Consider the following 12,565-nt stretch of genomic DNA (forward strand, 5'->3'; position numbering starts at 1 on the left):
CTGTCCCACCTTTTTTGGAATGTGTAGCTCTCATGAAATCCAAAATGAGCCAATATTTGGCATGACATTTCAAAATGTCTCACTTTCAACATTTGATATGTTATCTATATTCTATTGTGAATAAAATATAAGTTTATGAGATTTGTAAATTATTCCATTCCTTTTTTACTCACAATTTGTACAGTGTCCCAACTTTTTTGGAATTGGGTTTGTAGATCCGCGTATAGTAAATGAGGCAAGGGTGTAGAGCATAGACTGTATAAAAACAGGTGTAGAGTTACATTCAAGCTATTTTAAGGCATGAGAAAATTATTTTCACAAGAAAAAACATTTAAACATGTCATTTTGATGATCAAAGATAAGTTTTAAGGGATAAAATATTTGACTACAGGGGGACTTTAACAGTAAACTTAAGGTACTATATTAGAGATTACAAGCAATAAAATCTTGTTATGCTGGTGAGATTTACATTTCATAAGACTGCACTTTTAAATACCTTAATTTAGTTTCCTGGCCTCAGTGGAGTCACAGACATATAAAATGGAATAATGTCACAACTAAAGTATAAGACTACAAATATATACATTTTTTCACTCTTTTTCTTCTATACAACAGTAACATCACCATTGTTAACATGGTTAATTTCAGCACTGACAGTAATTGTCGGCCGGTCCACACTCATGGATTCTTCAGGTGGTGTAGTACACACTTTCTCAGTGTTTGCCACAGTTTGCAGTCTGTGCTGTAAGAGGAAGGGGAAGCGGTCCAGTGGTGCGTGTTCAATTTTACAGAGGCTGTCTTCACTGTCACTATTGTATCCGAGGTTAGAATGGCATGGATCGTCTTCTTGAGAGGAGAGCTGCACAGCGATTGGCAGCTCATCTTCTGTCTGAATGGCCTTTTCATTGAGAACTCTTAGGACATCGACTTCTATTTCTTCACCCTCGTCATGACAGGGTTCAACTTTCCGGAATGTGTGATGTGCAAAGAGGCTGATGCAGAACATCTCCACAATTACAGAATAGTGGTAGATTACTTAAAGAGATCACAGGAAAGAGAGACCAAATGAAAGAATTAAATTGGATGTTTACCAGATTCCAGATCCAAAAACTTTTGGGAAATCAATAGTAATGTTTTATGAATCTTACATTGAGACCGAAACAGGTCAGAGAAGGGAGGAGTGCAGGGGATGACATTCAGCGCACCCATGGTCTCCAGAATTCCACTCTGTAGTCCACAAAGGACCAGGATGACAATGATGCAAATAAACTTGGCTTGAAGACCATATCCAGGCAATGCCCTTTTTGTGGCTTTATAAAACAGCAAGTAGCCATAGAAAGACAGAAACGTGGATATGGCAATGATGGCGTTGACATACATGTTGAGATTAACTGAATTCACCTAAGAGAAACAGATAATGAAGAGTCACATAATAGTAGTTCAGAAAATAAGCCAAATCTACTTTTTCCCCCCTAAACCAGTGAAAACCCTGCCACACAGCCAATTCTAAAAATATCACTGGTCATGTCAATCACTAATTTTTTATGTAATATAATGGATTTTAAAATGTAATTTATTCCTGTTTAATTTTTCCTGCAGCTTTTCTCCAGTCTTCAGTGTCACATGATCTTTCAGAAATCATTTAATACACTGATTTGGCTCTCAAGAAATATCTCTTATTATTATCAATGTTGAAAAACATTTTTGTTTAATATTTTTGTGTAAAACGTAAATAAAATATATCACAGTTTCCACAAAATTTTAAGCAAAAAAACTGATGTTTTACTGTATTTTTTGATCAAATAAACGCAGACTTTAAAAAACCTTAAAAAATAATTCCAAACTTTTGACCTATAGTATACTCCAAATAAAAGATAATGCTTAAGCACCTTATGAATAGAACTATTCAAGAAACATTTTGTTATCTTGAAGAAGATATTTATTAATTTTAGTTGAATCAAATCTTCTAACTTTATAGGTCTATCATAAAATATTGCACTAATAGTAAGCATAGAACAATAGTATTGTACTCACATCCCCATAGTCGTATTGCTCATCAGTCCAGAGGACAAGAGTGAGGAAGAACAGGACTGTTCTGACCACAGAGAGCTGAAGAACAGCAGCCATCATCCAGCCCACGCTGGTCCTAATGGAATACAAAAATTCAGATGCCCCTGTTATAATGAAACACACCAATTATTATCAATTTTCTTCAAGTAAAAAATGTATGCAGGTGTATGTGAAGTACTTGTTGATGTTGAAGAGAGGAAGACAGCAGCAGCAACAGCAAGGGAAGGGGTTTGGAGACACCTGCTCCCCTGCTAACATTTCCAGCATGCGAGTCTTTCCACCAAAGAAGTCTTTGATAAGACCCATGAACTTCAAGAGTGTAATGGAGTGATAACTGCCAAGAAATACAAAACAATCCATACAGATAGAACTGGCCATTCGGATCTCTACGTGCAATTTGATTACAACTGTGGAAGTCAAAAGTCACTCACAGAGATGCAATGAAATTGCACAGAGATGAGGAGCGTGGAACGTATAGCGCAATGATAGATGTCATCCCGAAGACCTGTCAAAGAAAGAAAATGTCACCAAAGGATAACTAAAGGAATGAAATGAATGGATTGAATGAGAAGGTACTGCTTTACTGGATATATTCCCAAGATCCACAGGCTGAGACGTCTACGCTGCTGAGAGGGGACATGACGCAGAAAGAAGCCGATCTCCTCCATGAAGAGAGCAAGAAGAAGCACAGCAAACACAGCAGGAAGGAGGAACAGCCAGAGATCATTCTTGATCACTATAAGCAGAACAAACAAAACCAAACTCTTTAAAATAAAGCTTTGGGGCATTTTTACAGCAATGCAATATAAGAACCATTTTAGGTTCCCAAAATATTTTTTCAATTAACAGTTCTTACAAGAATCCTTTTTAGAAGAATATTTTAATAATCTAAAGAACCTATTTCCACCACAATAAAACTTTTAATACAATGGAAAGGTTCCATGGATGTTAAAAGTTCTTCATGGAGCCATCAATGCCAATATAGAACCTTTGTTGATGTGCTAAAAAGAAGCTCAAACAGACATAATTTCCAATCCTGGTTCCAATTCATGTATCTAAAATAATACATCTGGTCAAACTAGCCACATTTTAGACCACTTTTGAGGTAATAATCCTGAAAACAAGTGAAAATTAAGGTAAAAGTTAGGAAACAATGCTAGATGACTCAAATAGTGGATATTGTTGACTGGTGAGCAGTTTCATCTGTGTTGTCTATTTCACTGCATATACAAATTGTACAGCATATAATCATCCATGTCTTACATCACAACATACTGTCATTTCTGTCATTATCCATGGAAAATTACTGTCAGCATTGTAACAGGCTCGACAAGCAGCACACAGCAGACATCGTTCAGCTTGATACATTTGCACCTTTCATCATGGTGTTAAATCTCTTACCTTTAAAGAACTCAGATGACAGAGGAATCCCACCTCCCATGAATGTGCAGTTGTCTGCTTTCCCCATTGTTCAGTGAAATCAGAAAAACACACGAAACACAAGAATTTCAATTAGGAGCCCTTAGATGTCAGGGTCAAACTAAGTGAATACCCACTTATCTGTTATCAGTTTAGGCACAAACCCCAGTTGCTCAGATAAATAGGCAACTGTGTATAAAGAGTTATGATGAATCTATACCAAGGTGGCTTCCTATTGCATAAGGGGTGTCTTTCCGAGCTCACTTATTAATGATTGACTTAAACACAGGTAGGGTGACAGGTAGAGGGCCAAGTCCATCCTCCCACAGGTCTGTTCTATCTCAGACAACCTCTTCTTTTATGCTTGGAATACAGTACATGGGAAATGTGTAAACATTTCTAATACAGTTCTTTAAAAAAACAATTTGAAGGAATGATAAAATATGTAGCAAACCATTATCTGCCTATAAAAAGTGATTTTGCAATTTTGTAATTTCCCAGTTATTGTTTGATGTTACTTGGCAGGGCAGTTCTAGGGTGAGTGGATATCTGACATTAATGTATGTGTTTGAATACACGGGATACACTTCTAATAAAATAAACGTTACATTGGCTAAGTGGCTTCAGTTTTTTTAAGAGGCGTGTATTGTATAATTAATTATAATTTGTAGGCCTACTTACAAACTGCATAAATAATATTATGAGATGAATGTTTTAAATATAAACTTTAGAATGCAGAAATAAGAAATGCTAGAAAAAATAGAATGCCTTTAAAATGAGACTAAAATTGCCAGCAGGTGGCAGTAAGCTCCTGTCTTAATAACTGATTCGCTGAGTCATTTATTCAGTCCATTCATTCAAAACTGCTTCATTTAGGAACGAAGAAACTGTTTTCAAGATGCACAACATGGCTTTGCGAAATAGAGCAAAAAGACAATATTTTCTCTACGATTTATATCACTAAACATTAACTTTGTTGAATTTTGTTGCATTGACATTAAAGTCTGCCACAGACCATGCTAAATGCTAACTAACTCTATGTGTGTGTGTCCTAGAAAGTCAGTGCATATCGGGTGAATTCGAGTAATCTAGGGTGACCATACGTCCTCTTTTCCCCGGACATGTCCTCTTTTTGGACCTAAAAAATGCATCCAGCCAGGATTTCTAAATCAGCCAAAATGTCCTGGATTCGGCTTTTGCTTTCTACAGTTGCCATTCATTGTGTGCGTTTTTGTATTAAAGCCCTGCACGGGACTGTTTTGTTTATCCCGCTCCCACTGAATTTCTGACCTGCTCCCACAAACATAATAATATTGAATATAATTTTCGCCCATCAGGGAGCCTCTATCAATTTGCAGACAATTTAAATTACTTTGGATGCAGCTCGTGTTGGATGCAGGGTTGCCAAATCTGCATTTTTTTTGCACGGAATAGGACTGATTTTAAACTGTTGTGGACGGTGGGCTGATTTTGTCCCATGGGTTAAAGGTTTGAAATATTGCATAAATTCAATTTGATTGAACTGCTTGTATTGAAACATTTTGCATTGTACCTATGATAAAACTGTGGTAGATGTTAAGTTTTGTGAAGGATGACCACTGCTAGGAAGCATTTTAGCTGTGTTTAGCTAAAGAACTCAGATGACAGTGATTTATTTCGATATCTAACACATTAGATCAACACATTAGACTTTTCTGAAATCCCTAAGATGTTTTCTAACCACACCAGAAGAAATAATTTAGATATTATACCCAGAGGAGACATGCCACACCTATTACTGTTTTTGTGCCAAAAAAATAAAAAATCTGCCTGAATTTGATAATCTGGGACAAATGTATTAGGCCTAAAAAAGCTTATATAATTTATAATAATAATATATGCATTTAGCAGACGCTTTTATCCAAAGCGACTTACAGTGCATTCAGGCTATATAAATATATATTATAGTCGTAATATAATAATAATATAATAATATATATATATTCACCATACTTTATGCATGCCAAACACAGTATCACCAATTTTTAAAACGTACAGGTGCATCTCAATAAATTAGAATGTCGTGGAAAAGTTCATTTATTTCAGTAATTCAACTCAAATTGTGAAACTTGTGTATTAAATAAATTCAATGTACACAGACTGAAGTAGTTTAAGTCTTTAGTTCTTTTAATTGTGATGATTTTGGCTCACATTTAAAAGATGTTTTCTAACCACACCAGAAGAAATAATTTAGATATTATACCCAGAGGAGACATGCCACACCTATTACTGTTTTTGTGCCAAAAAAATAAAAAATCTGCCTGAATTTGATAATCTGGGACAAATGTATTAGGCCTAAAAAAGCTTATATAATTTATAATAATAATATATGCATTTAGCAGACGCTTTTATCCAAAGCGACTTACAGTGCATTCAGGCTATATAAATATATATTATAGTCGTAATATAATAATAATATAATAATATATATATATTCACCATACTTTATGCATGCCAAACACAGTATCACCAATTTTTAAAACGTACAGGTGCATCTCAATAAATTAGAATGTCGTGGAAAAGTTCATTTATTTCAGTAATTCAACTCAAATTGTGAAACTTGTGTATTAAATAAATTCAATGTACACAGACTGAAGTAGTTTAAGTCTTTAGTTCTTTTAATTGTGATGATTTTGGCTCACATTTAACAAAAACCCACCAATTCACTATCTCAACCTAATTTATTGAGATGCACCTGTATTATGAAAAAAATGACAAGTACAGAAATCTCAATAAGAATATATATATAGCCTATCCCCCTTGCTATACATATATATATATATATAAGGCTATATTTTTTAAGAATTATACTGGATAATAACTACTAATTTAACATGACGCATACTTAAAGGCTGAAATGGTTTGAGTCATTCTTTGGATTTAAAGTCAGAAAAGGAATCCGACACACAAATAAAAACAATAAGTAAACAAAATACCGCATTTAACTTTGTGCACTGAACTTTTAGTAGTAATATTTAGAATAATATGTAAAAATGTGTGTAAAATACAAAAGATAAAAACGGTTTTATCGACCTGTAGTGCGTTTGACTGAGGGACTTTTATATTAAAATCAGTGATTGGAGGACGGGTTGGAGATGTACCCGGAAGTCGAGTGGCAGAAGGCAGGATTCCTTCAAATTGAGCTTTTCCTAATAATAATAACGTATTTAGATTTAATAAATAAGCACGTGCTAGCAATTTAAGTAAAATGTAACGCTGCATCAAAGGGCTTAATCCTGCAATTTTGGAAGTGAAACATTTTTTGCACAATAGCATAAACACAATTTAGGCTACTGGAAAGTTTTCTTCAGCAACAGGTACATCACATTTGATCACTAAATCTCCGAGGAGCGACCTGAGTTAAATTATAAATGGCTTTGAATTGTCTTAAATAGAGCTGTGGCGATCGGCAAATACACCGATGGAGCAGCAGAATGATGTGGAGGCGGCTCGAGAGAAGGAGGCAGATGCCGCAGATGCGATCGCGGAGCCGCCGTCCCTCTCTTTTCCAGAGGTGTTCCGCATGATTCAAGCAGGGGAGGAGGTTCCTGGACTCCAAAAGCTGGACATCAAACCTTGTCATGACCAGCCCACGGTTTCTCAAATGCCCAGAAAGTCAAAACCATGGGAAAAATGACTGCTTCCTAATTATAAAATGTGGACTGATTTACAACACATTTTGCTTGTTTGCAAAAGTCACAAATTAAGTACTTTTTTTGCAGTATATGGTTTTAATACATAGCAAAAGCAGGATGCTGAATGTAAAATAAAGCATGAAACAAAAAAAACGGCCTAACTTTCTCCGATTTTGCATCAAAAGCTGCCTGAAGATGGTGGTATTTGCAGCTCAACAGCTTTGGCCAGTAAAGACAAACCCAAAGCCTCTCATGACTGTCAAGTGGTTCCTCATGGTCTCATGTGCTTGTGAAAGGGAAATGCAAAAGGTTGACACACATCCTGCTTCAGAGCTTATTAGAGGAAGTGAACTTCACTCACAACTGGTCAACTAGCAGTCAAATGTACTGATCAGAAACTAGATATCAACAAAGCATACCTGACTGCTGTATGTTTTGTTTTTTTTACTACATAATGAATGGATCAGAAAAGCTTTCTCATGTTTGAATAAAATATCTTGGGTATGTTTAGTCACTGGTGAGTCAGAACTCAGTGGACTGCTTTATACAAACAGCCTTTGAGAAGTACTTTATTTTTCATTCACAAAAATAATTTTGTTTTGATGGTCAATAAAAAAAGCTGATAATTCAAGGTATAGAACTTCCCTGAATAAAAAGGACATTCAAAAGTCAAAGTCCAAAATGATGGACCAAAGGCAAGTGCAGCACAACAGCAGGAATCAGCCAGTATGTACATTTGTGTGTCCAGCAGGGTCATTTTTTAAAAAACAGTCACCCCTGGATTGGTCAAAACTCCTCTGGTTCTCCCACCTCATCTTCTGGATTTACAAAACCTTCCTGTTGAAAGACAGAAAACCACAGAACTCAGCGGGCTGAAGACAGTTTAGTATGAGACTTGCTTTAAACAATACGATTTACACTTACATCTGTGGCGTACAGGATATCCACAATCCTTTGCAGTTCTGGATCACCCTCACCCTCTTTCTCTTGGCAGATGAGCTCGATGTTTCTCAGTTTGCCAAAGTAGAAATCCCTTTCCTTTTCCATGTCAGCAATAGTGGCCTTCAGGTCGTTTATCTGCCCAGATGAGCAAAAAAAAAAAAAAGACAACTAATTTTATATAATATTAATAATGATAATGATGGCGGCAACAACAACAATAAATAACTACTAACTGGGTCAATATCACCATAGAGTGCCTTTCAACCCTCACACTACTCACATTTTGGTTTTAATTTCCCATTTGCTTTATGTCATATCATAAATAGTAGACACTCAAGTATTATAGAAACATATTTGCCGAGCTCCCACACATTATTTTTTTAGATAATTATGGGTCATTATTTGAAGCATAAACCATAACATGTCCACCCTGTCATGTTTACGTCCACTCTATCGAGTCTAAGTGGCCGACAGGGTGGACATTTTGAGCTTCAATTAGCATATTAGCTTACAACAAACTGTGACTAGCTAAATATTTAGTCTGGTTGTTGAAGAGAATTTGGTATAATTAAACTTACATATTTTGAAAATACTGTATTCAAATCACTTCTGGCATATTTTATGCCTGTCAGGGTGGACATGTTCAGCAAACTCAAAGAAAATTTGTCAATTGAAAAGTCACCAACTTACTAACCTCAGCCAATGAAATTCCTGCCACTGAAGAGAAAATAATCTGTTGTCCTGATGTCACTAAAGGGGATGGCCTTTTCTTAAAGGGGCGGATTCTCCAATAGTGGACAACCATTCAAGGGACATGGACAAACTCTTATTTTTTTATTAAATAAAAATATAGTTTTTAGTACCAAATGATCAATACACTCAAATTGAGTAATCTCTTATTTAACAATATTAAAAATAGATTTTTTTAAAATTTATTTTATGATTTGACGATATTTCTACTATCATTCAAATTTAATGAGCAGTGCATGGGACATAGCAAAATAACACGCATCCTCTTACACAAATCAAAACAAAACAAACAAAAAAAATCAAGAAAATGTATCTAAAGAGCCAAGTAATACTTTTGTTATGAATATAAAAACTTAGCTTAATATAACACACCCTTTCATAGTCATTTTTATTTTAAGTTATCATGGCAAATTAGTTATTTATGTACAGGACACCAAAAGGCACCCTACAGTGATATTGACCCAACTATCGCTACCAGTACTAATAACTATTATTATTATTAAAATATATTAATACAAATATTATTTATGGAAATATAAAAAAAAAAAAAATTATTATATTATATTATATTATTTTATATAATATGAAATTGAATATAATTAAAAAAACAACTATCCAAAAAAATTTAATTGTAAAATGTAAATGCATTTATCCTTCTCATGTACTGTTTTTTGTAAAGTCTTACCATCTGAGTGAGTGCTCCCTTCTCTTCATCACCGCCGCCTGTTGCTGTGCCTCGCGTTGCAGCTGGAGCTGTTTTTGGTGCAGATTTAGGTGTTGTGGCTGAACGCTGTGGAGCTGAACATCAAGAACACATCCATCACCTTGTTATACATCCTCATCAACCTGCCTCGAGGATAAGGGTCAATTCTAGCCTCAAACTGACCAACTGAATAAATTAAAAGGTTTTATTTCATATATTGAAGCTGAAATAATAAAAAAAGGAACGTAAAGAAAAATTATAGTTGTTTTAGAATAATTCCACCAACAAATGCCATAGACCCAAAAGAGACCTGCATGACTGTTCTTTTAAAATGTGCAGTACTTGGAAATGTAGGAATCACCATTATGTGAGGAAAAATACCCAGGTGAAGCAACCTTGTAGACAATGTGCTTGAACTAAAACTCACAGTTCTCAATATCTTACCAACAGGGGCCATTGGCTTGACTGCAGGTGTGATGCCCGTGTCTGAAGCGAACAGAAATCCATGCACAGGCATTGAAAGGCTCAGTTATTCTCACACATGTAAAAGCAGCTAAAGCATGTAGGACTGGCCCACTGGTGAGTGACTGGGTCACACCCACATATTTTGGCCTCAAAATCCATAACAGCTGCAGCTGTCATGCACCTGTTAGCATTAAGACAGCTAGCTTCCGACAATAACGCTAGTCTCTATATGAACTAGGAATATATGAACCAAAAAACACTGATAAGTTGATAATTATTTATTACAATTAATTGAATATTTAACATTCATTTAATATTATTTGGACATTTATGTGTGCCATTTTAACTATAAGGATAAGCCTAAAAAAGGCTGAAATGGTACTGAGAACTTCCTGGGTTGGTCTTTCTCCTTACCCGAGCTGGGTTTCTTTGGTTTGTTAGCTGTAGCTGCTGCTGGACTCTGATTGGTGGGCATTTCTTGTCCCTGTCGAGCTGCCACCGGATCATATTCTTTCCCATCATAATTTGCATCGAAGAACTTCTTAAACCATTGCACAAACTCAAAGTTATCCTGGAACTTGCCCTTCACAAGCTTGTCAACAGGAATAATCTGCACAGAGACGTAAAATGTTACAAAGTAGTTCCACTTCACATATTGTACATTATGAATATATTGTGTGTAGCAAAATGGAATGCATAATTTGTATGCTAATGAATTTAACTGGTTGACATACTTTGCTAACTCCCATCTTTTTGAAGCTGGCTTGAAGGAGTTTGAAGTTATGGATGTATTCGTGCTCAAGTTTGGCCTGGAATTTGACTTTCTTCAGTGGAATACATGACGGGAACAGCATGTCCATGAATTGACAGTAAGCAGCACCTTAAAACACATTATTAAAGACATAGTCAGTAAATAACAAAATATTTCAGAATTAAAAGAGAAAAAGGCCAACCCAAACAAAAGCCCCTTTCACCCCCCTGCACTGTACTATCTGTGTCCATTCCCTCACAAACTCAGACAGCGACAAATTCAGCATGCAAATGAAAAAGTAAAGAAAAAGTCAATCTATGACCCATTATTATATGTAATCTTTATGGTCAAAATGCAAACTAGGCTTTACGTCTATCTCACGTAACTCTGTCAGTAATTGAATGATGCTCAAGTTGGGTGTGTGAAATGAAAGGACCAGACAGCTGGTCACTGACCTGAGCACAGTTGCTCGATCTTGGCATGGCTCATCTGTAAAGACTCGTTTATCCATGTGAGCATGTCATGGCGGCTGAGGTTTTCACTTGTCACTGAAGTCGAGTACACGTTCACAGCAGCCATGGCTGGGACAAAACCGATGATTTGAAGCGGATGGTGACACTTTTCCGCTGAAGCTGCTGGACAGAGAGGTTGTGGGAAAATAGTTAAAGCCTCATTTCCTTAAACACACATTCACACCCTTCAGCCCAGCTACATCATCATCTACTTCCTATTTAATCAGTCACTTTAATGTGGCTGTATATTTACATCCATCTTAGAGTTTACGGTCAAAATCGAGTACATTACTTACGGGATAAAAATCTGATCTTTATTTGAAAAAGCGTGTTTCTTGTTAACTTTTTAGGCTTCAGATTTAACACTCCGCTCAACTAACGTTAATCTGTCAGAATTTTTAACAGGGCAACGTTATTCATATAAACAGTTTATGCTCTACGTTATTACGTTTTAACAGTTGTCGTTTTAACTGCTGAACATTTAAATCATAACATTAAATGACATTTATCGTCCAAATGACCAACACTATCAATAAAGTATTGATTTTCTGTAAAGTGTTTCTGTTGTGCGTGTCACAGATCAAATCAACGCCTTTCTCTTACATTTGGTTCTGGATGTGAGTGAACGGGGCTGCAGCTCAGCGGCGTGTCGTTCGTAAAGTGCCGCTTCTGCAGCAGGCTGGCCTGGGGAAAGCGCTGTAAGCCTGAAACCACAGCAGACGCTTACTAACTAATCACAGATGTCAAAATAAAAGTCAGCATTCGCCTATTGGAAATAAACATTTTGCTAACTACTTCCATTTGTCAAAATAAAAGTAATAATCAACTAAATTAAAGTCACCATTAAACGCATAAAACCAAAAACTAAAGTTGAAAGAAATCAACAGTTTTGGTAAATGTAATACCATAAAAATACAATGAAAAAAAAATAATTATGGTATGTAGGCTGTATTTTACTAATCTAAATCACTCACACACACACTTATGTGTGTATGTATAATGTACATGTTATTTTCAATTTCCTGTTGGTTATGTTTCTATCATTGAGTTACCTATTCTATTACCTTATCTCATCTATTAATTATTATTTTTATTAAACTAAATTTTAATGTATTGGAGTAGTTCATCTCACGCTTCTTAGCACATTACTAAACCAGGGATAAAAAAAATTAAGATATTAAGTCAAAGCAAGCATTAATCTGACACACTGGTCTGAAGGACTGAATGTTTAGTTTTGTGGGTTGATAAAACACTTAAATTAACATATTAATTGAAAAAA

At 35.6% G+C, this 12,565-nt stretch overlaps 2 protein-coding genes across 4 annotated transcripts; both read right to left on the reverse strand.

Moving 5' to 3' along the window:
* Positions 1–604: 604 nt before the first annotated feature.
* On the reverse strand, positions 605–5,253 carry LOC107549944 (organic solute transporter subunit alpha). The gene is given in 8 exon segments (XM_016231123.1): positions 605–1,035; positions 1,149–1,401; positions 2,035–2,146; positions 2,249–2,404; positions 2,502–2,575; positions 2,655–2,806; positions 3,472–3,591; positions 5,241–5,253. Coding segments are annotated over 8 exon segments (1,311 nt in total).
* A 2,535-nt stretch (positions 5,254–7,788) lies between these two features.
* Positions 7,789–12,020, reverse strand: mapre1a (microtubule-associated protein, RP/EB family, member 1a). 3 transcript variants are annotated; one of them, XM_016231175.1, is made up of 8 exons: positions 11,890–12,020; positions 11,230–11,406; positions 10,758–10,903; positions 10,438–10,633; positions 10,003–10,044; positions 9,541–9,653; positions 8,088–8,240; positions 7,789–8,000 (listed from the first exon to the last, which is right to left on the reverse strand). In XM_016231175.1, the coding sequence occupies exons 2-8, from the start codon at positions 11,351–11,353 to the stop codon at positions 7,950–7,952; spliced, it is 825 nt and encodes a 274-aa protein (XP_016086661.1). In that variant the 5' UTR covers positions 11,354–11,406; positions 11,890–12,020; the 3' UTR covers positions 7,789–7,949. The 3 variants fall into 3 exon arrangements, with proteins under 3 accessions (XP_016086661.1, XP_016086660.1, XP_016086662.1); XM_016231174.1 differs by having other exon boundaries at positions 11,230–11,409; XM_016231176.1 differs by lacking the exon at positions 10,003–10,044 and having other exon boundaries at positions 11,230–11,409.
* Positions 12,021–12,565: the final 545 nt, after the last annotated feature.

The sequence above is a fragment of the Sinocyclocheilus grahami genome, unplaced genomic scaffold (assembly GCF_001515645.1).
Source record: "Sinocyclocheilus grahami isolate Dianchi unplaced genomic scaffold, SAMN03320097.WGS_v1.1 scaffold384.1, whole genome shotgun sequence".
In the NCBI taxonomy this organism is placed as follows: Eukaryota; Metazoa; Chordata; class Actinopteri; order Cypriniformes; family Cyprinidae; genus Sinocyclocheilus; species Sinocyclocheilus grahami.